This window comes from Monodelphis domestica, chromosome X (genome assembly GCF_027887165.1).
Source record: "Monodelphis domestica isolate mMonDom1 chromosome X, mMonDom1.pri, whole genome shotgun sequence".
In the NCBI taxonomy this organism is placed as follows: Eukaryota; Metazoa; Chordata; class Mammalia; order Didelphimorphia; family Didelphidae; genus Monodelphis; species Monodelphis domestica.
In genome coordinates, this window is record NC_077235.1 from 759,944 (window position 1) to 782,199 (window position 22,256).

At 54.3% G+C, this 22,256-nt stretch overlaps 1 protein-coding gene and 1 long non-coding RNA gene across 17 annotated transcripts; one reads left to right on the forward strand and one right to left on the reverse strand.

The window, feature by feature from the left end:
• Positions 1 to 86: 86 nt before the first annotated feature.
• On the reverse strand, positions 87 to 22,192 carry WDR13 (WD repeat domain 13). Of its 10 annotated transcripts, none has more exons than XM_056809117.1 (13): positions 21,906 to 22,192; positions 19,590 to 19,688; positions 9,211 to 9,619; positions 8,618 to 8,712; positions 3,208 to 3,291; positions 2,698 to 2,938; positions 2,378 to 2,487; positions 2,157 to 2,287; positions 1,497 to 1,804; positions 936 to 1,116; positions 706 to 847; positions 470 to 588; positions 87 to 386 (listed from the first exon to the last, which is right to left on the reverse strand). In XM_056809117.1, the coding sequence occupies exons 2-13, from the start codon at positions 19,652 to 19,654 to the stop codon at positions 202 to 204; spliced, it is 2,070 nt and encodes a 689-aa protein (XP_056665095.1). In that variant the 5' UTR covers positions 19,655 to 19,688; positions 21,906 to 22,192; the 3' UTR covers positions 87 to 201. The 10 variants fall into 10 exon arrangements, with proteins under 10 accessions (XP_056665095.1, XP_056665094.1, XP_056665097.1 ...); XM_056809116.1 differs by lacking the exon at positions 21,906 to 22,192 and adding an exon at positions 21,599 to 21,861; XM_056809119.1 differs by lacking the exon at positions 21,906 to 22,192 and adding an exon at positions 9,851 to 9,902 and having other exon boundaries at positions 19,590 to 19,680.
• LOC103092249 (uncharacterized) lies at positions 9,162 to 18,862 on the forward strand. 7 transcript variants are annotated; one of them, XR_008914614.1, is made up of 4 exons: positions 9,164 to 9,302; positions 9,579 to 9,690; positions 9,810 to 10,049; positions 10,142 to 18,862. It is a non-coding gene; the product is annotated as an uncharacterized LOC103092249 (long non-coding RNA). The 7 variants fall into 7 exon arrangements; XR_008914613.1 differs by having other exon boundaries at positions 9,227 to 9,356; XR_008914615.1 differs by having other exon boundaries at positions 9,227 to 9,356; positions 9,909 to 10,049.
• Positions 22,193 to 22,256: the final 64 nt, after the last annotated feature.

The following is a 22,256-nucleotide window of genomic DNA, read 5'->3' on the forward strand; positions in this document are numbered from 1 at the left end:
TTCCTGTTGCAGAGTGGGTCCTTGGCAGGGTAGGGGAAGGGAAGGGGAAGGGGAAGGGGAAGAGGTGCCATAGAAGGGACAAGGGCCACCAGACATGGATTTTTATTCTTTACAAAGTTTTCCACCTGTCTTGGTTCTCCCCACTCCTCCCTGCTGTCGCCACCATCACCAATGTCTGTGCCAGTCCTCAGGCCACTGGGGCTACTTCTGCTCCCGACGCCACACAATGACCATTCCACCAGCGTCACTGGAGGCCAGCAGGCTCTCGTCGCAGTTGAAGCTGACGTCCAACACAGCTGCGCTGTGGCCTTGCAGCTTGTTGACAATGGCCTTAGTGGCCCTTTCCACATCAAAGAAATAGACGCACATGTCCTCACTGCCTGTGACTGTGAGAAAGAACAGGCATCATGGAGGGTGGACAGCCGGGCCCTGGGCCCCACCCTAGGCTTCTGCAAGCCCCTGAACTCACCAACACAGGCCCCCTGACGGAAGGACATGAGGGGACAGAAGATGCTTCGGATGGGGTGCACACTTTGCTCAATCGGGAAGCTCCTCTTTAGCTGCAAAGTGCCCTCGTTATCCACCACCCTGTGGGAGAGGAAAGGGCTCAGATTCACCTTCACTGGCTGGCCATCCCAAACCTCATCCTGAGGTTTATTAAACTGCCCATCTCTCAGGAGACTCGGGAGAATGAAGGTCCCTCACCGGTACAGAAGTAGCTTATTGATGCAGGCATTGATGAGGAGAGAGGGGTCCCGGGCTTCTCGGCTGATCCAGGAACGGGCGCTGATACTAGTGATCGAACTGCCTTCGTGAACCACCAGCCGCTTGGCTTTGGTGAGCTTCCCTGTGGGCAGGTAGCCTCCTGATTCTCTTTTCTCCAGAGGCCCCTCCCCCTAAGTTACTCCTCCTGCTCTGGACTCCCCTCCTCTTACCTGTAGCCATGTCAAAAAGGAAGGAGAAGACACTTCCTCGATCATCCCCAGCCCATAAGATGTGTCCAGGTGAATCAAAGGACAGAGCCAGCACTCGTCCAGTCAGCTTGCTGGAGCCTCCCTTCACTTTCTTGCCCGTGGAGATATTCATCACATGTACATTGTGCTTCCCATTGCCCACCTGTGGGGGAAAGTAGATCCTGGAGTCCCTTCAGCCTGGGACCACGACATCCTATGCCCTTTCTCCCCTGGGTCTGTACAGCTAATGCAATGACTTTGAAATGCTCTGAGCTGGGAATCAGTGGGATCACAGGATACCGTTGGGACACACTGTCAAGAGACTCTGGAGTTCTAGAAACAAGGTTGTAACCCTATATTTGCCTCCAAGCAGGAAGGCTGGCACCAAGCAAGTTCCTCGAAGTTTCATTTTCCACAGAAAGGGTAGTAAGGCCCTTTGAACCTGGGGCCAAAGTGGACAGACCAGCTGCTTTCTCTCTAAACAGAACCAGGGAATAGGGCAAGGATAACAAGTGATTTGACAGGACTGACAGGGGACCTCACCACAGTGAGATTATTGTTGACCGGCTGGAAGGTACAGCAGAGCAGTTCAGCCCCATCTGGGTCAGGGATCTCTCGGATGCAGCGGCCATCTTCAGTGGCCCAAATGCGCATGGTGGCATCCAGTGAGGTAGAGACGAGGACATCATTGGATAGAGACCAGGCAAAGTCAGACACACCACGCGAGTGCCCACGGAGCACACGCAGGACCACAGGAGGGGCAGGTACCAGCTGGCACACAGAAATGCTGCCATCCAGGGAACAGCAGGCTAGCAGGTGGCGGTCATCATTGGCAAACTGGACTTTGGGAACTGGGAGAAGGAGGGAGAAGACATTTCTTTCCCAAACAAGTAGTGTTAGGCAATGATCCAGGCAGTAGTTTTTTGTTTTTTTGTTTTTTTAAACCCTTACCTTCTGTCTTGGAGTCAATACTGTGTATTGGCTCCAAGGCAGAAAAGTGGTAAGGGCTAGGCAATGGGGGTCAAGTGACTTGCCCAGGGTCACACAGCTGGGAAGTGTCTGAGGCCAAGTAGTTTTTACTAGAAGAGGAAAGCAGCTGTTGAAGACTTGGGGAGATTTGGTTTAAGAGCATTAAAGCACTCAAACCTGCACCCTGCACTACAGGAGGCGGTGGTCTGGTTCCCTCCCACTGCCCCCCCTCACCAGCCTCATCCACATGCTGGTCAAAGACGTGGTACATCCCAGCAAAAGCATAGTTTTCACTCAGTGAAGTGTCCCCAGCCATGGCCCGGCTGGCCTCTGCCACTGACGTGGGTACGACACTGCCTGGTGTCCTAGGGTTAGAAAACAGGGTCGTGAAGACCAGAAAGGTCACCCTCCTCCATAACAAGCCAAACCTGATCCCCCAGATTCCAGCTCCTCACCTCTCATCATAGATGACCCGATTCATCTGGGCCTGCAACTGATAGGATCCACGGCTGACTGAGCGGCGGTGCCCTCGGGCACCCAGGGACCGGGGATCCTCATCAAAGTCCTTCAAAGCACAGGAATTCATGCTCAACCCTCCCACCACATTATGGAGCTTCGAATCTTTGCCTCCTTGAAAACCCTTAAGGGATCCCATGGGATTTCCTCTTCCTCTGGCAGCAGGAAATCACTGCAAGCAGTTCCAGGCTGAGGTTCTGGGGGCTGTGAGCTGGGGGGGAGGGCCAGTGGTTCTGTGCCATCCTAAGGGGAGACCCACCTCCATGCGGTCCAATGTGGTTCGACTACTTCGGACGACACTGTTGCTGTAGGCCCGGAAGCTCCCTGGCTCAGAGAGAGGTCCATAACGCTGGCCCAGCAGCTGGGCCCTCAGCTTCAGGTACTGCCTCCGCACAGCAGGTTCGTGGCCTGCTTTGGCATTTTCTCTCAGCAGCTGGCTCCGGCGGCGGATATACTGGGTTCGGAACTGTGGGAAGGTGGGTGTGCGGTATGCGTTGTACCTGAGGGGGGTAATAATGCTTGGGGAGGGAGGAGACTTGGTATGGATCCTCCTGGAGAAGGAGGAAGAAGAGGGCCACACCGAGCTGATCACTATGAAAGGGCCAGGGAGCACGTGGGAAAGCCAGAATAGGGGCCTGGGGGGGGGGGTGCACCCGTGGGATGGGCCACAGAAGAGGAAGGGCCAGAAGCCGAGGGGTAATGGCAAGCAGGAGCCTGCTGGAGGAACGGGGAAGGGGCACCAGGGGGCCAGAGGCATGCAGGGCCTCACCTTGCATCCACAGCCAGCACCTGCTGCCAAACGGCAGCCATGCCTGCCCTGGCAGCCTTCTCCGGGAAGTCGGCCCCAGGAAGCCTAGGACGAGAAAGAGTAGATCAGGCAACAGTCAGCCTGGGTTGAACCAGCCTGAGCGCATGCGTCCTGCCCACCTTCCCCCATCCCCCACGGAGGGTCCGGGAGGGGGAAGGTTGGCAGCAGCGGGACAAGCGCCTCTCGCCAGCGCATGCGCCATGCAAGTCATCACCTCCCCGTTGACATGGAAACTGGCTCTTTCCCGAGCCCACAACCTCTCGGGTACCCTCCCTGGCAGGGGGCGGGGGAGGAGCTCACCTTCTGAGGCGGGGCCTGGCGCAGCTCCACCTCCTGCTCTTCTCCCACTCCTTCCGCCCCCCCCCCACCCCACTCCGGTTCAGCTCCGGTTCCGAGCCCCGTTCGGAGATCAGGCGGGAAGATGGTGGCCCCGTCGGCCTCCAGGCAGGAGTGGTCTGCGCAGGCGCTGCGCCCCGCCCTCGGGGGGGGGGGGAGATGGCGCAGCCCTCCCTCCCCGGCCGCCCAGCGCAGTACAGACCCGGCAGCCTCTCTTCCCCACTCAGCTTAGCCAGTCGGAAGCTGAGCCCTCCGCCCCCTCCCCCTTACTTCGTTCGAGGCCGCCCCCCAGGGGCTCGGTGTTCTGGGCCCGGGCCCCGCAGGCCCCGCTGTGCCATCGGCAGGAGTGAGGGCCCCTAGGCTGGCCCAGACTCCGACTCAGACTGCAGCTGGTTCTGGGGTGGGGCCCACCTGGCTCGGGGGAGGGGAGAGGGCTGCACCTGGCCGGACCGGCGGTCAGCCCCGCCCTGGATGTGGGGCGGGGCGGGGCGGGGTCCCTCCCCTTCCCTGATCCCTAAGAAGTCTGGTGTGCCTGCACGGCGCCCCAGCTGTCCCATCCCACGGAAGGTTGGAGCTGTGTGCACTATCCCCCACGGAAGTGAGTCCCCCGTCTACACCAAGCAGCTCGTCCACCCGTTCGCCCGCCTGGAGAGGCCATGGCCCACTTCCATTCCTAGTCGTGTGTTCTCTCTTTTGAGCCTCCCTTGCAAGCTGGGTGCTGCCATTTGCCCCATTTTACAGAGGAAGGCAAAAAGCCCAGAGAGGTTAAGGAATTTATGCAGTCACACAGCTTGGAAGTGGCAGTGCTTTTAGCTGAGGGGCTGGGGGAAGCTCGGAGGAGGTGGATTCTAGGAAGAGATCAGCAGAGAGACAACCCAGGGGAAGGCCAAAGCTCATGAGCAAGAGGAGCCAGGGTCCAGAAGGCTCAAAGTGCTGGGCCGAGCAGTTGTTTTTTAGTCTTCGTGACTGCTTTGCCATTTCCCGTGTGGAAACAGGCCACCTGGGTTAAGGCGCTTGCCTTGGGTCACTCAGCTAGGAAGGTGCCCGAGGCCACATTTGAACCCAGCAAGAGGAGGCTTCTTTGGGAGTCTGCACCACCTAGTTGCCCAGTCTTTCCCATATTACACTTGGGGCAATAAATGGAACCTAGTGGCTATGGTATAAGGCGCTGCCTTAGATACTTCGGAAAGGTCAGGGCTGTTTCAGCTCCATAAAACTCCTAGCAATCTTCAGTGAAGAAATGGGCAAGTGGGTGGGCCATGTGGAAGAACTGGGCCAACTCAAAGCATCTAACAAGATCGGGAAAAAGACTGAGAGATCCATTCCCCAGTGGCAGAGTGAGACTTGTCATGAGGCAGGTACTCCCAGGGGGGAGAAGACCAAAGGCCTGAAGGAGACAGAAGAGGGAGCGAGTCTATTCTCTGCCTTGACTCCCCCGACAGAGCTCCCAGAAAACAGGGATGATCTTTGGCCTGTTTTTGTACCACCAGCTTTTTGCCCAGTGGCTGGTACAGGATAGTTGGCCTGACTGGGACGTGGCCTAGCTGGAGCCACAATCTGCTGAGGACTTGGCACAGGGACCCTAGAAGAGCAATAGATGCTTTAAGATCAAGTAAAAATCCCTAAGGCTTTGGTCTCTGGAGGGGTTTGCTTGCCTGGCGTGTTCTTTTAAATGACACACAGTGAACATTCATCCAGGGCCAGAAGAACCAATCCCAGCACACCGAGGTCACAAGGAAGGAGTTTATTCCAGGAAGACATCACCTTAGATATGTTTTGCCTCAATCAAATCTTTAACTCCCCATTTAACACCTGAGTCACTTTATGCAATTCAACATATAAGACACTTAAATACTATTCTCACCTTCTAGAAAACCAAAAAGAGGATGAAGGGCTTACTTAGGCAGGCATCTATTATGTGTCAAGCCCTGAGGGTCCAAACAGAAGAGTTGGCCAGTGCCTGCCCTGGACTGGGGGAGGCTGCAGCTGCAAATCTGGTGGAAATCAAGGAGTGGCAGAGTGGTTGCTCAGGCCTTTTCTCTAGTGTCATGGCCACTGAGAAAATCTTATCTGTTTCTGCTGCGGGGCCACCAGGACTCTCCCTTCTGAGTAGCCCTTGAAGGGGCAGTCCATGCCTGGGCTGCCTCCCCAGAGTTTGCTTCCTAGGACAGCTGAGGGCACAGGGCTGGAAGCCTAGCCATTCCCAAGGCCCCTGCCCTCAGAGTCTTGGCCTGTCTCCACCTGAGTCTGAGGGGAGGTGATGGTCCAGGGGGCAGTGGTGGTCTGACCAGCCTGCTATTCTCCCTCAGGGGACCTAGATGCTTCAGCCAGATGGGGAGTGGCAACTGGTGGGCATGGCCTTCTCCACTAGAGCTTCTTCCCCACATGTTGGCTATAAGGACAGGGCTACAAGCAGGAGCAGTGGAAAGGGGGCTTCTGTTCCACAGATTACAGCTACCTAATTGTTTGGGGCGCTTTCCCTCCTTCACAAAGAGCAGGTATCAGAAATGTGGGGAAGTGTTCCCTCTAGATTCTTTTTCTCTCCCTCCTCGCACCTAGAGTGGCCCACCCAAAGCAGTCACAAGATGAAATTTAAACAGTTTTGACTGAGAACTCAGAGCTCTCCAACCAAGGTCAAAGCTGTTGCCCACCCTCATTTCCACTGAACTGACCATGAACCACTTTGACTGCTTGGAGGGGTTGTGGTTTGCTTTGGAAAAGAGGCCCATTACATGGGGGAGGGGGCGTGGGAGACCAAGCTTACTTCAACACCCAAGTAAGAAGGACCTAGACTTCCAAAAATGCCAAGGAAGCCACAACCACTTCATTTCTTTCTGTCAGTCCTTAGTACTCCTCCTGGGAGACAGTGATAGCAACAAGTGATGGTTCACTCAAGGCACTTCCTCTTCCCAGACAACGGAGTTTACCAAGCACCTTGCTAGAAGTGAGCCCTTTCCCCAACACAGGCCATTCTGCTGAACCTCCACTGACAACACCCACAGGGGTGGGAGGTGGAGGATGATGCTTCTTCTTCAGACTGCTCAGAAATCAGAGATAAAAACAACAAGCTCCTGGGGGCAGCTGGGTGGCTCAGTGGATGGAGAGCCAGGCCTAGATATGAGAGGTCCTAGGTTCAAATGTGGTCTCAGACACTTCCCAGCTGGGTGACCCTGGGCAAGTCACTTGACCCCCATTGCCTAGCCCTTACCACTCTTCTGCCTTAGAGCCAATACACAGTATTGACTCCAAGACAGAAGGTGAGGGTTTAAAAAACAAAAACAAAAAACAACAAGCTCCTAAGAATGGCCCCTCAGCCACATGCTCTCTGTGAGCCTGAGCTCCCAATACTCTGGAGTCTCCTGTGTCCAAGATTATCACATCTGTCTGGGGGATGGTTTTGGAGCCATTGAGGCTGATGACCTAAGATTGAAATCTTAAGGGTTTAGGTGTCTGTAAGCATCTGGACTTTGGGTTCTAGATCTCTAGAGATGCAGGCCTTAGTTTTCCAAGTTTCTCAGTCTCTCTGTATAAAGATGTCTAGATTTCCAACCTGAGGTCTTTAGGGGTCCTCCATGTCTAGGGAGCAATTCCAGATGTGTCAAGTTTCTAGGACTCCAGATCTAGGTCTGCAGGTATCTAAAACTCAAGGTCTTTATTTCTCTATAGATATCCAGATCTAGCTAAGGCTTTAGGGGGACCAGAAACTGAGACTTAAAGAGACTCAAGAACTTGACCTAGACCAATAAAACTGAAGACTTAGATATAAGTGGTCAATTGTGGGAATTGAACACACCACACTGACTCTACCTTGTGACTCAATTCTGGAGCCAGCTGAGTTCCCTTTCTATTCAATGAGGGGCCTAGTCCAAATTCTGTCCTGTGAGAAAATTGTGGGAATTGGGAGCAAACTGTATTGCACTGTTTGAACCTAGAACTGGGTGGCTGGGAAACCAGCCACCTCTCCCTGCTGTCCTTAACCAAGGAAACCCAGTCAGATCCCAAGAATGATGGAAGGAGTTTTTTCATCCTTGTATATCTCAAGCAACCTATACATCTTAGCTGAAATCTGGCCGCACGCCAATCAACTGGTGTTTCCATGTTCCTTTGTTTACAGATACTTGGGGAGGAATAGTATACTTCTTTTTCTAAATTCAGGGAATTGCACCAAAATCTGGCCTTAGAAGCTTACTAGCTAGGTGACCCTGGACAAGTCACTATCTGCCTCAGTTTCCTTATCTGTCAAATGAGCTGGAGAAGGAAATATCAAAAGATTCTAGTGTCTTTGCCAAGAAAACCCCAAATGGGGTCACATGACTGAAATGATTGAGTGGATAGAGACAACAACACACCAAGTCTCTGAAAGCTGCCTGCTCCTTCTCTTGGATGTAGCTATTTGTTTGCATGTTGTCTCTCCCAGCCAACTAGGGGGTTCCTTGAGGAAAAGGATGCCATCTCTGGCTTTTTTTTCTATCCTTAGTGCCTGGCACACGGTAGGTGCTTAAGCAATGCCTGACTCTCATGGGAATGTGTGGCTTTGGACTCTGAAAGCACTCTCTGACTTCCACTGGGGAGGGAGGGAGAGGCTGCCTCTGGGGGCCCAAGGAAACGAGAGCACAAGCACTGCTCCACTCCTTTGGGGTTCTTTCCTTGAGTGCACATCGTTTTCAGGCTTACCAGCTACCTTGTGTCCTGGAGAGTTCCTCATGGCAGGAACAGAGGCTCCCCATAGCTGCCATGATAACCCCCTGAAGGGAGATGGGCCCTATTGCTACCCTGGTGCCACAGTTTGGAAAGGAAAAGGGAAATCCTTTCTTGATTTATGTATTAGCCTTCAAGGGAGGCGTAACCAGAGACTTCCTATCACATCGCCCCTCAGGAGTTTCCAATCTTTGGCACTCTGTCCCCCTCCTGCTTCCCCAGTGTCTCCCCCCCACCCCCTGCCATTCAGTGATGCCAGATTACCATCAGTGCTAGTGCCTTCTCTTGGTTTAGCTCTGACTTACTGGCATTATAATGTGGGCTCCGTGTCTTTTACCTTTCTTGGCACACAGTAGGGCTGGCTTGGCTCGGGGCAGTCTTTCCCCTCCGCATGGCTTGGGAGCATTTTGGCTGCCTTTGGGTCCTGGGATCCTTTGGAAAGACGAAAAAGCATACCATGCCTTGGATTTGGAATACCGCTCTGAGAACCAGAACCTGAGGCGGGCTGGACAGCTCCATTGGTGGGCCACCAGCGGCCCCTCCTGGGCCATCAGGGGAAGTGCAATGGAGGGGGGCGCTGTGGGGGAGGGGTACAAGGGCTAGGTGGAGGGACAGGCTGCTGGAATTTTCCATCCAGCTGCCCTGCGCATGCCCAGGGAGTGCCAGCCCCCGCCCGCCCAAGGCCACGTCAGAGCTGCCTGAGTAGGGTTTACCACAGTAGGCGGCAAGCGGGCAGTGAGGCTGGTTGCTTGGTGGCTCTCTGCTACCCAGCGGAGCCTAGGCCACCTGCCCCCCCCCCCCCCAAGCCTTCTGTTCATCCCAGGCGACTCTGGGAGAGCCAAGGTCGGTGGCTGCTGGCGATCCGAAGATCCGCTGCCAGAATCACAGCCTACCGTTGCCCGCAGCGGAGGTGGTCATCCCGCCATCTACCTGTTCATCTGAGTGACAGAGGGGTCTGCTGCCGCCGCCACAGTCGCGCCGCTGCCGAAGGGTCCGGAAGGGTCCGGAAGGGTCCGGCACAGGTGGGCCTTCCCAGTGGCCAAGCACTGGGCACGAAAACCTCGCAGAAGGGTCAGGTAGGGGCCAGTGGCGGGTGCCGAGGAGGAGAAGGGAAGAACAATGCTCGGGGCTGGACAGGGGCTGGTGGGCTCCGGGGGCTTTTTCCCAGCCAGGAAAGATGAGCCCGACCTTGCCCCCCGCCGCCGACTGAGCTCGGGGCAAGGCGAGGCTCCGGCAGGCGGTGGACAGAGGGTGGCGGGCGGAGGGGCAGACGGCCCTTTCTTTCATTCCTGGATCAGACGGGCGGACAACACCCCAAAATGGCGCCGGCTGGATCGTTCTAGAAAAAAAACAACCGCATTGAGTGACGCGATGTTGCCCCTTGTGGTAGCGTGCAGAAGCAGGCGCCATGTACGCATGTCCCAGGAGCATCCCCCCACCCCTGGGCGGGTCCTCGGCCAGACCACCCGCCCCTCGCTCCTCCCTCTGCTCCTCCCCCTCCCCTGACTGACTGAGTCTGTCGCTGGCAGGGGCACCGTGCTGACTGAAGCATGCCGCCTTGTACACTTGCCTTGCGGGATCCGCGGAGAGGTGAAGGTGGGGTGGAACCCTGGGCCTTTTCCCTGCAGAACAAAGCCAGTGGGCTGGACACGCAGTAAGCAGGCCAGCCTGCTTTGCCCCCGATGGACCTACAGGGATGCCTTGTCCAAGTCGAGATGCTCAGGGCTAGCAGCAGGAGCCACGCGGTAGCCTGGGGGATTGCTGACCAGGTAAGCAGTAGAGCCCCCCCCCCCCCAGTTGGTCAAGGGCCTACCGTTGCTTGGGAGGCACAGTGTCATTTCTATGTGTTTAACCCTTACAGAAAAAGAAGTGCCACATGGGCCCAGCTGTGGAATCAGATGGAAAACCAAAACAGCGGGCTGTGGCCACAAAGGAAGAGCAAGACGGCAGGCGGCCACTGTCCTCCCCCCCCACCCCCTTTGTTGTCACACTGATGGCTACATGAGCTCCATGGGGCCAGCTTCCATTTGGGCCTTCACTGCACCTGGGAAATGAGCACCGATACCTCCACCTTTCCATTTGGAGACATAGTTCTCACCCTCCACCCCCACTGCCAGCACCCCCCCCCCCAAATTGAAGACTTGCCACCGCCACCCATCACCCCATCTGGGGAAGTGCACACTCGTGCCTAGACCTCATTATGCCTCCGTCTTGTATTTGGGCAGTCACTCTCCATACAGTTCTGTCTCCCAGGAATTAACCACTAGTGCCTGCATCTTGTGTTGTTACCTTTGGGGGAGGAGGAGAATTACTCCCAGCTCTACACAGGCTTTGCCACAGCCTGTGTTGGTCCTGGGGGGCTGGGGGGAATAGGCTGCACTTGGGGCATCTGTTGTCTTTGGGCCAGGGAGGTTTATGGCCTAGATCTTCCTCTGGAATCACATCTGGGAAGCCACAGCCTGTGCTTCTAGCACCTGGATTTGCCTTTTGGGAATCACCACTCATGCCTACATTGCCTTCTGGGAATTAATACCTGGGCCTCCCATCTCTTTAGAGGGAGCCACAGCCTCTGTGTTGATCCTTGGGGGGAGGGGAGCTACACTTGGGGCCTCTGTTGCCTTGGAGGCCAGGGAAGTTTATGGTCCGGGTCTCCCTCTGGAGCCATGTTTGGGGAGCTATAACCTGTGCTTTTAGCACCTCGAGTCACCTTGTGGAAATTGCCTTCTGGGAATTACCACCAGTACCTGCATTGCCTTCTGGGAATTACCACCAGTGCCTGCACTGCCTTCCGGGAATTACCATCAGTGTGGCCACTTCCTTTGGGAATTACCATCTCTTTAGAGGGAGCCACAGCCTCTGTGTTGGTCTTTGGGGGGAGGGGAGCTACACTTGGGGCCTCTGTTGCCTTGGAGGCCAGGGAAGTTTATGGTCCGGGTCTCCCTCTGGAGCCATGTTTGGGGAGCTATAACCTGTGCTTTTAGCACCTCGAGTCACCTTGTGGAAATTGCCTTCTGGGAATTACCACCAGTACCTGCATTGCCTTCTGGGAATTACCACCAGTGCCTGCACTGCCTTCCGGGAATTACCATCAGTGTGGCCACTTCCTTTGGGAATTACCATCTCTTTAGAGGGAGCCACAGCCTCTGTGTTGGTCTTTGGGGGGAGGGGAGCTACACTTAGGGCCTCTGTTGCCTTGGAGGCCAGGGAAGTTTATGGTCCGGGTCTCCCTCTGGAGCCATGTTTGGGGAGCTACAACCTGTGCTTTTAGCACCTCGAGTCACCTTGTGAAAATTGCCTTCTGGGAATTACCACCAGTACCTGCATTGCCTTCTGGGAATTACCACCAGTGCCTGCATTGCTTTCTGGGAATTACCACCAGTGCATGCATTGCTTTCTGGGAATTACCATCAGTGTGGCCACTTCCTTTGGGAATTACCATGTGAGCTTCCCATCTCTTTAGAGGGAGCCACAGCCTCTGTGTTGGTCTTTGGGGGGAGGGGAGCTACACTTGGGGCCTCTGTTGCCTTGGAGGCCAGGGAAGTTTATGGTCCGGGTCTCCCTCTGGAGCCATGTTTGGGGAGCTACAACCTGTGCTTTTAGCACCTCGAGTCACCTTGTGAAAATTGCCTTCTGGGAATTACCACCAGTACCTGCATTGCCTTCTGGGAATTACCACCAGTGCCTGCATTGCTTTCTGGGAATTACCACCAGTGCATGCATTGCTTTCTGGGAATTACCATCAGTGTGGCCACTTCCTTTGGGAATTACCATGTGAGCTTCCCATCTCTTTAGAGGGAGCCACAGCCTCTGTGTTGGTCTTTGGGGGGAGGGGAGCTACACTTGGGGCCTCTGTTGCCTTGGAGGCCAGGGAAGTTTATGGTCCGGGTCTCCCTCTGGAGCCATGTTTGGGGAGCTACAACCTGTGCTTTTAGCACCTGGAGTCACCTTGTGGAAATTGCCTTCTGGGAATTACCACCAGTACCTGCATTGCCTTCTGGGAATTACCACCAGTGCCTGCACTGCTTTCTGGGAATTACCATGTGAGCCTCCCATCTCTTTAGAGGGAGCCAAAGCCTCTGTGTTGGTCTTTGGGGGGAGGGGAGCTACACTTGGGGCCTCTGTTGCCTTGGAGGCCAGGGAAGTTTATGGTCCGGGTCTTCCTCTGGAGCCATGTTTGGGGAGCTACAACCTGTGCTTTTAGCACCTCGAGTCACCTTGTGAAAATTGCCTTCTGGGAATTACCACCAGTACCTGCGTTACCTTCTGGGAATTACCACCAGTGCATGCGTTGCTTTCTGGGAATTACCATCAGTGTGGCCACTTCCTTTGGGAATTACCATGTGAGCTTCCCATCTCTTTAGAGGGAGCCACAGCCTCTGTGTTGGTCTTTGGGGGGAGGGGAGCTACACTTGGGGCCTCTGTTGCCTTGGAGGCCAGGGAAGTTTATGGTCCAGGTCTCCCTCTGGAGCCATGTTTGGGGAGCTACAACCTGTGCTTTTAGCACCTCGAGTCACCTTGTGAAAATTGCCTTCTGGGAATTACCATCAGTGTGGCCACTTCCTTTGGGAATTACCATGTGAGCTTCCCATCTCTTTAGAGGGAGCCACAGCCTCTGTGTTGGTCTTTGGGGGGAGGGGAGCTACACTTGGGGCCTCTGTTGCCTTGGAGGCCAGGGAAGTTTATGGTCCGGGTCTCCCTCTGGAGCCATGTTTGGGGAGCTACAACCTGTGCTTTTAGCACCTCGAGTCACCTTGTGGAAATTGCCTTCTGGGAATTACCACCAGTACCTGCATTGCCTTCTGGGAATTACCACCAGTGCATGCACTGCCTTCTGGGAATTACCATCAGTGTGGCCACTTCCTTTGGGAATTACCATGTGAGCTTCCCATCTCTTTAGAGGGAGCCCCAGCCTCTGTGTTGGTCTTTGGGGGGAGGGGAGCTACACTTGGGGCCTCTGTTGCCTTGGAGGCCAGGGAAGTTTATGGTCCGGGTCTCCCTCTGGAGCCATGTTTGGGGAGCTACAACCTGTGCTTTTAGCACCTCGAGTCACCTTGTGGAAATTGCCTTCTGGGAATTACCACCAGTATCTGCACTGCCTTCTGGGAATTACCACCAGTACCTGCATTGCCTTCTGGGAATTACCATCAGTGTGGCCACTTCCTTTGGGAATTACCATCTCTTTAGAGGGAGCCACAGCCTCTGTGTTGGTCTTTGGGGGGAGGGGAGCTACACTTGGGGCCTCTGTTGCCTTGGAGGCCAGGGAAGTTTATGGTCCGGGTCTCCCTCTGGAGCCATGTTTGGGGAGCTACAACCTGTGCTTTTAGCACCTGGAGTCACCTTGTGGAAATTGCCTTCTGGGAATTACCACCAGTATCTGCACTGCCTTCTGGGAATTACCACCAGTACCTGCATTGCCTTCTGGGAATTACCATCAGTGTGGCCACTTCCTTTGGGAATTACCATCTCTTTAGAGGGAGCCACAGCCTCTGTGTTGGTCTTTGGGGGGAGGGGAGCTACACTTGGGGCCTCTGTTGCCTTGGAGGCCAGGGAAGTTTATGGTCCAGGTCTCCCTCTGGAGCCATGTTTGGGGAGCTACAACCTGTGCTTTTAGCACCTGGAGTCACCTTGTGGAAATTGCCTTCTGGGAATTACCACCAGTATCTGCACTGCCTTCTGGGAATTACCACCAGTACCTGCATTGCCTTCTGGGAATTACCATCGGTGTGGCCACTTCCTTTGGGAATTGCCATGTGAGCCTCCCATCTCTTTAGAGGGAGCCACAGCCTCTGTGTTGGTCCTTGGGGGGAGGGAAGCTACACTTGGCGCCTCTGTTGCCTTGGAGGCCAGGGAAGTTTATGATCCGGATCTTCCTTGGGAAGCTACAGCCTGTGCTTGTATCATTTGGAATGATGGTCTGCCTTCACCTGGAGCCAGCTTTCCATTTGGGCCTCCATTTCCTGTGGAGAACCAGTACCCATGGCCCCATCTTTTCATTTGGGGAATTGTCACTAGTCATTCCAACTTCTATTTGGGGAGGCACACCCCTTGCACCCAGCACCACAAATTCCCCATCACTCCTCCATCTCTTATTTGGGGACACACACCCTCCTCAAGCTTCTAGCTCATTTGAGGGAATAGCTACTTGTGTGTGTGCCTTACTCATCACTATTATTTGTGCCTCTATTTTTCATCTGGGAATCACTGTCCATGCTAACGTCTCCTCACCTGGGAATTGCCATCCGTGCCTGCAGTGTGGCTTTTAGGAATTCTCACCTGTTTCTAGACATCCTTTTGGAAATCGCCACCTTTTCCTCCATTTGAGTTCTGGGGAAAGCTATAGCCTGGGCCTCCCATTATGTGGAGATACAGGCTGGATGTGTTGCTTTCTTGGAATTGAATCATCTGAACCATCATCTCCTTTTGGGAATTACCACCTGGTCTACACAGGGAGCCACAGCCTGTGTGTTGGTCCTTGGGAGGGAAGGGAAGCTGCACTTGGAGCCCCAGTTGCCTTTGAGGCCAGGGAGGTTTATGGCCTGGATCTTCCTACAGCCTGTGTGCTTGTATCCTTTGGAATGATGGTCTGCCTTCGCCTGGAGCCAGCTTTCATTTGGGGGATTCCCATTTGGGCCTCCACATCTTTTCATCTGAAGAATTTCCACCTGTTACTTCACCTTTTATTTGGGGACATGTGCGTGTGCACGCACACACAGTCCTCCAGCCTCTTATCATGTGTGCACCTTACACTGAGAAGCTTTGGGGAAATCATCACTATGTCTGTGCCTCCATGTTACCACCTGTTTCTGCATGATGGCTCTTGGGAATTCTACATATGCCTCACTTCTTATTTTATGGGAATTACCTCCTGGGCCTCTTTCTGGGTTTGAGAGGAGCTACAGTAGCCCATGCCTCCCATTATGTGGAGATACAGGCTGGATGTTTGTTGCCTTTTGGGAGTTAATCATTTGTGCCTGCACCACCTCTGGGAATTACTGCTATGTCGCCACCTCCTTTGGGAGTTACCACCTGGTCTACATGGGGAGCCACAGCCTGTGTTAGTCCTTGGGGGGAGGGAAGGTACACTTGGGGCCTCTGTTGCCTTGGAGGCCAGGGAAGTTTATGGTTCGGGTCTCCCTCTGGAGCCATGTTTGGGGAGCTACAACCTGTGCTTTTAGCACCTGGAATCACCTTGTGGAAATTGCCTTCTGGGAATTACCACCAGTGACTGCATTGCCTTCTGGGAATTAATACTTGGGCCTCCCATCTCTTTAGAGGGAGCCACAGCCTCTGTGTTGGTCCTTGGGGGAGGGAAGCTACAGCCTGTGCTTGTATCATTTGGAATAATGGTTGGCCTTCACCTGGAACCAGCTTTGATTTGGGGAATTCCCATTTGGGCCTCTATCTTTTACTTGTGCCCTGGTCTCCTTTGAGGAATTGCCATTTGTTATGAGAGTCACCTCTCCACGAGCCCATCTTTTCTTTGTGGAATCGATCGCCATGCTTCCAGCTCCTTTTGGAACCTGTAGCCTGGCCGTGCCTCTGTGACCGTCTGGATCACCACCTGGGCCTCCAGTTCTGCTTTTGGAATTACCACTTCTACCTCAGTCTTGGTTTGGGCGCAACCTCCCATTATCTAAAGATACAAGTTGTATGTCTGTTGCCTTTGGGGAACTGACCGCCTGTGCCTGTATCTGGAGCCACCTTCTGGGGATCACTAGCTGTACCTGCATTACTGACCTACTATCCAGGCAGGAATTGCCACCTGAGGCTGTCTTAGGGTCATCCTTTGCTGGAGTAATTACTGCACAGGCCTGCATTGGGCATTCTCAGCTGTGGCCTTTTGGCAGGCCCCCCACTTTGAAGAGATATAGACTCTACTCCCTGTGGGGGGGACTAAGCCTGTGTCTCAATCTTTGGGGTGATGCAGCAAGGAAGGAGGTTTCTCTCACTGCAAAGAGGTACTGGCTGGCTCTCTTGCCACAGTGGGTACTCTGTCTCCTTTTAGGCATTTCCACCTGTGGTAGGCTACATTCCCCTTTGGGAATTCATTTGTCCTTTTATCCAGAGCTATCTGGGGGGAGGTTCTAGCCTGCACCTCTGTCTCCTTTTGGGGAATGGTAGCCTGTGACTTTGGAGACATCTCTGGGGAGCCATAGCCTGAGCCTTCTGCTTACATCACCTCTCACAGGGCTACAACTTGGCCTTCCAACAGGAGCTATTTTGGCAGAGCTACAGCCCGAGTCTCTCCATCAAGGAGGAGACACAGCCTGTATCCCTACTTGCTTTGGGGAAATAGCACCCCTCCCTGCATCACCTTTTAGGGCAGTGCAACCTGTGCTTCCTTCTTCGGGGGAGCTACAGCCTGGGTCTTTGGCTTTGCCCAGGTACAGCCTATATCTCCATATCTTTTGGGGAATGACCGCATGTTGTGCCACCTTGGCTTTGGGGCAATGCCATCTGTGCCACTGTTGGGTTATTAAGAAATACAACCTGTGCCACCATTTGGGAAATAACACCACCATTCGGTTATTGGGAAATATCATCTGTGCCACTGTTGCGTTGTTGGAAAATACTGCCAGTGTTTGGGAAATACTGCCACCATTTGGTTATTAGGCAGTGTCACCTTCACCACTACTTGGGAAACACCGTCTGTGCCATCATTTGGTTATTGGGAAATATCGTCTGTGCCAATGTTAGGTTATTGGGAAATATTGCCTGTGCCAACGTTCGGTTATTGGAAATACCGCCTGTGCCAACGTTGGGTTATTGGGAAATACCGCCTGTGCCAACGTTGGGTTATTGGAAATACCGTCTGTGCCAACATTTGGTTATTGGGAAATACCGCCTTGCCAACATTGGGTTATTGGAAGTACTGTCTGTGCCAACGTTGGGTTATTGGAAATACCATCTGTGCCAACGTTGGGTTATTGGGAAATACCGCCTGTGCCAACATTGGGTTATTGGGAAATACCGCCTGTGCCAACACTGGGTTATTGGAAGTACCGTCTGTGCCAACGTTGGGTTATTGGAAGTACCGTCTGTGCCAACGTTGGATTATTGGGAAATACCGCCTGTGCCAACATTGGGTTATTGGGAAATACCGCCTGTGCCAACATTGGGTTATTGGGAAATACCGCCTGTGCCAACATTGGGTTATTGGGAAATACCGCCTGTGCCAACATTGGGTTATTGGGAATTAGCATCTGTGCCAACGTTTGGCTATTGGAAATAATGTCTGCCAATATTGGGTTATTGGGAAATACTACTTGTTGGGTTTTCAAGAATATACTGCCTAGGGCACTATTTTGCCTTTGGCTGCAATCTTGTTTACAATTTCTGTCAGCCCTCCTTTTTTGGGGGAGGGGTAAGGTGAGGGTATGTGAAAAGAGGTGGGGGAGGTGATTTAGAGTCTATTGCTCTGTTTTTATTTTTTGTTTTTGCTCTTGGAGGCTGTAGCTCTTGCCTCACCTTATGTTTTTTTTCTTTTTGCAGTGTCTGCCTCATGTCTTGAAGAAAAATCGTGCCTTCCTCCTATCTTCTTGCCTCCTGAGCTCCTTCATTTGCCTTTTCCTAAGATGGTCATCTATGAGCACTCTAAAGGACTAGCTCGACACCTTTCCCAAAATGCAGTGCTAAATGGGAACTGAACACTGGAGACCATGTGGGAACTGATCTGGTCTCCAGAAATGAGTCCAGGGAAATCTCCTGAAAGAGACCTTAAGAGGTCCCAAATGCAGCCTCTGCACCACAACCTTTGGAGGCTGTCCTTATGCGTACTTGATCAGACACTGAGACATCTAATCTGAAGATCAGAACTGATCTTCCTGACAGTGTGCAGACACATGGGCCCAGATTCCCCAAGCTCTGAAAGTTGGGGACGTCGAGGCCTGGAAAAGGAATTTTGGGGGGACAAGTAAGCCCCAATTGTCATTTCTGCTCTAGTCCGGCTATCTGAGATGAAGTTGGCTGCTCTAACTACTTCAAAGAGTCACTCGGAGTCTGAGCTGTGGGGAGACTTACAGACAGAACTGAGCTGGGGCTCAGACTGTAGCTGGGGGACCCCGTGGCTGGAAACTTCGGGGACTGACTGCCTGGTTGTCTCCGAGGGCAATGCCCTGATTGTGATCTGATCAAAATGTATACATGCTGGGTGACCTGGAAACGGCCCTGGGAGCAAGTGCTCACCTCGTCCTTTCTCTTTAGAAACCAAGACTCAGCACAGCTCATAAAGCCTGGCAGCTCTGGTGCAGGCCCACAAAGGCTCCAGAAGAAACCCCAGCTGCCACAAAGAGAACAGGCAAGCAAGCTAGGCGGTGGGCTATGACAGCCAGGAAATCCCCAAACTCTGTCTCTTGTCCTGTTCCCCAAACAGGTCCTTCTTTATGGCAGCACGCTCTCCCCAGGGAATGGAATCTCCTGCCTGAGGGATCAGGTGGAGGCTTTGGACCTTTGAAGCTAGCAGGGAATTCAGGTATCTATGTGACACCTGGGGTAGCATGGGACTCAGTTGTACTGTTCACCTCCTCTGTTCTCTTTATCACACCCTGAAAGTGGCCAGCAATAAACCTCTGTGTGGCAGAAAGCTTGTAGCGCCTCACTTTCTTTCCTTGTCTCGCTGGTGGAGAAGTTATAGAGTAACGCTAGGAGGGGCTGCACAGAAGCACTACTTGACTCCCCAAAGTCTGGGCACTATTTGCCCACAGCTCAGGTGTACTGCTATTACAGGCCAGGGGGATTTGGCCCTAGTCTTAATCCTGTGGCACACAGCTCCACTGTGGTCCCCCTTCCTTCTCACTCAATCCAGCCAGTGTGGTGGCTCCCCATCCTCCACATGTGGCCTGGCCCTAGACCAAGGGAAAGTCTCCAGTCCTATTATATTGAGAGCTGCTGCTCAGTAGCTCTTGGTGCCAACTCTGCCCTGACATCCCATGCTCAGCTGGCTCCCCTACAGGAAGGGGCTAGGCTTAGGAGACTTCAGGATTAGCTCTCACCTCCTAAACTCCAGCCAAAGCCTCCAGGCTGTAGTGGCTTCCTCCCATCTCTGCCCACAAGTCCCACAGTTCCTTAGAGGTGGCAAAGCCAGGTTTTGGATGCCCAATTCAATGAAGCACCCTGTGCCCTGCCTCACGCTCCTTAGCATCCATCCCCCTCAGTGCCCAGCAGCATGAGCCTCAGTGGATCTCTCATTCTGCCTGCTGCCAGGACTCCCCCCCTCGACGCAGGAAAGCTGAGACTTATTTTTTCTCTCCCTGATCCTCTTGGAAATAGGGAGGGGAGGTGGCAGTGGCAGCGGCGGCCCCTTTACTCACCTCCTCTCTGCTGTGCTCAGGTGGGTGGGCGGGCTACGTCTGAGGCCCTGGAGGCCAGGTAGCATGAGGGCAACAGGTGGGCTCTCCAGACCCAAGAACCTGCAATTCAAGGGCACTGTCAGGGGGGTGGGGGGAGGTACACTGCCTTCTTCTAGAGGATAGGAAACTGAGGTCCAGAAAGCAATGGTTGCCCCCTCCCACCCTGGGGGCCTTGAATCACATTCCACTGCCTCCCTCTGGGTCAGTGCAAACAGATGCTCTTCCCTCCTGCCTAAGGGTCACCCAGGGCCTATATGGCTATGAGCATTAACCTGGGAGCCAACCAGAAAGTGAGGGAGCACTGAGCTCCATGCTAGGCCCACCTGAACTGAGTCCCGTATTCCCCCTTCCCAGATCCCAGAAGTCCAAGCCACTATATGCCCTTCAAGCCCCAAGCTTACCCAACCTTAGGCTTGCCCTCCACCCTAGGCTGGCCCCACCTTAGGCCTGCCCCGCCCCAGAGGGCCATTCATGTCTCAGTTGTGAGGTGGATCTGGGTGGGCTTTGGGGAGTCCTGCCTGACTGGAGCAGTGACCCTGCTGAGCACTGAGAGAGCCTGCAGCACCCATCCCTGCTTCTGCCAATTCCCTCCTCCCTCCCTCTCCACAGCAAAGCCAATGGAAAGGCATTTACTGAGCATTGATCAGTGGGATTATGTCCTAGAAAAAGGGTTCCACTGTTGGCCTTGGCATAGCCGGTGGGTTTATGGCCTTGCCTGCTTTGCCCCCTCCAGCAGGGGAGAGAAGTGAAGATGTTGAAAGATGGGCACAGACTAACTGAAATCCAAGCCCATGGGGGGAGGGGCAGAATTAGAGTAAGTGAGCAGCTTGTTGGAAAGGCAATGGGAGCACTAAGAACCGGGAAGGCACTCAGAGGCTCCTCCTGCCCCAGAGTAAGGCCTTTCCCCCTGCCTTCCTTTCGTGACAACCCCTACAGTGCAGGGTGCCAACTGTCAACTGAGACTCTGTTTCCCAACAAGCCAAGTTGATTGGCAGAAGAAAGTTAGTGAGATCTCACTGGTCTGTAAGGGACATTCCACGTGAATAGCTAGAACTAGCTTGAAGGAGAGGGGCGATCTGACTACTGAAGGTTTAAAGAGCATTCATAGGGGGAAGAATGAATGAAGAAATTCAAGAAACTCAGGCCCTCCCCCAGGTGCAGCCCAATGTCTGGCTCCAGCCAGCCAAGAGCAGAGAGGGAGAGAAGATTCAGTCTCCCCATTTCCCCACTGGCTCCCTGTTCCAGACAGCCAGGTGCTAAACCAGGAAAATAAGTGATGTTCTGTACCCAATGCTCGGGCCTGGTGTGCCACCAAGTCTAGGCAAATGGACAGGCCAGCCCCCATACTGTTCTTGCCACTTTTGCTTACTTAGAGTTATAGGTGTCACCCCGGAATCGTATGCCCAGTCACCAGATGAGTATGTGTTGGGCACCAGGGCCTCCCAGGACACCCTCAATTCCTAGAGAGGCCATGAGAAATTCACCTCGCAGGGCAGGAAGCTGAACAAACAGGATCCTCTACCCCTAAGCTCTGGCTATATTGGCACTAGCCTTAAGATAAGGGCTGAGCACCAGGGTTCCCCCATCATCCCCAGGTTTCTCCAGATGGGCGGCATGATCCGCATGCCAGCCCCCAGGCCCTATTCTCCTCTGGTCACCCCATTGTTCGGTCCCCTCCCCAGCCTTCCTTTCCAAGTCACTTAGACCCCATCCAAATCCTGGCCTTTTCTCTGTTCGGGAGGCAGGCGGTCATTCTTGAAAGCAGGCCCTCCCCTGAGCAAGGGCTCATCTCCAGCCCCCCACAACAAGGAGACCAGGAATCCTGTCCCAGGGGAGCCACCCCCAGAACTGGGACCTCGAACCCTGAACTCCGCTGGATCATCCCGCTCATAATTGCTTTCGTTCTCCCAACTTCTTTGAGATCTGTGCCCAGTTCTACCCAAACCCAGCTCGGCCCCCTGAGAACTCACCAGATGAGGGTGCATCAACGGGAGGAATGGTGAGGCCAACTAGTAAGCCTATTGGCGGAGCCTCGCCCCCTCCCTTCCTGCAAGCCCTCAACATTCACTCGGACCTGCCCTTGGCCCCCTCCGCTGGGCTGGAGCCCGGGCACGAACAGAATAGAAAGGTAGCTCGGGCCTAACCTCTTTGGAAGGTATTACAGGTTAGGGCCGGCATGCGCACGCGCACGCACGCACGCACCCCACCTCAGGCCCGCCCGGCGCCTAGCCTCCACGTGATCCAGCAGCAGGCTGTAGGGGGCGGAGCCAATCTTACCCGATCGGGTAGGTCCGGTCCGGGCCTCCCTTCCCCCCAAACGCTACGCTGGGGTTGGGCGGTGGCAACTGCTCCTGCTTCAGCCCCAGCCGGAAGGGCCCGTGCCTGTGCGGCGTTCGGTGGCGGGGCGGGTTCCTGAAGAGACGCTTTGGGCCCAGGGCGCCACCTTGTGGCCGTCTGCCTGAACTGGCCTGACCAGGGCGGTAGCGCGGGCTGGGCGCCCTTCGGAGGAGCCTCGCGCCATCTGGAGCAGCCAGAGCCGGAGCCGGAGCCGGAGCCGGAACCGGAACCGGAGCCGGAGCCCGGAGGCTGGTGCGGCTGCAGGCTGGAAGCCTGAGAGGGGGAGGAGTT

What these genes read in the sequence shown, in the direction of transcription:
- WDR13 (XM_056809114.1), bottom strand. Translation starts at nt 9,690, where the DNA reads ATGGCGCCTGCTTCTGCACGCTACCACAAGGGGCAACATCGCGTCACT. An exon ending in CCACATTGGACCGCATGGAG is followed by an intron (nt 2,488 to 2,697) that starts GTGGGTCTCCCC and finishes TGTGCTTTGAAG; the next exon opens with GACTTTGATGAGGATCCCCG. An exon ending in CCTTTTTGACATGGCTACAG is followed by an intron (nt 848 to 935) that starts GTAAGAGGAGGG and finishes ACCTGCCCACAG; the next exon opens with GGAAGCTCACCAAAGCCAAG.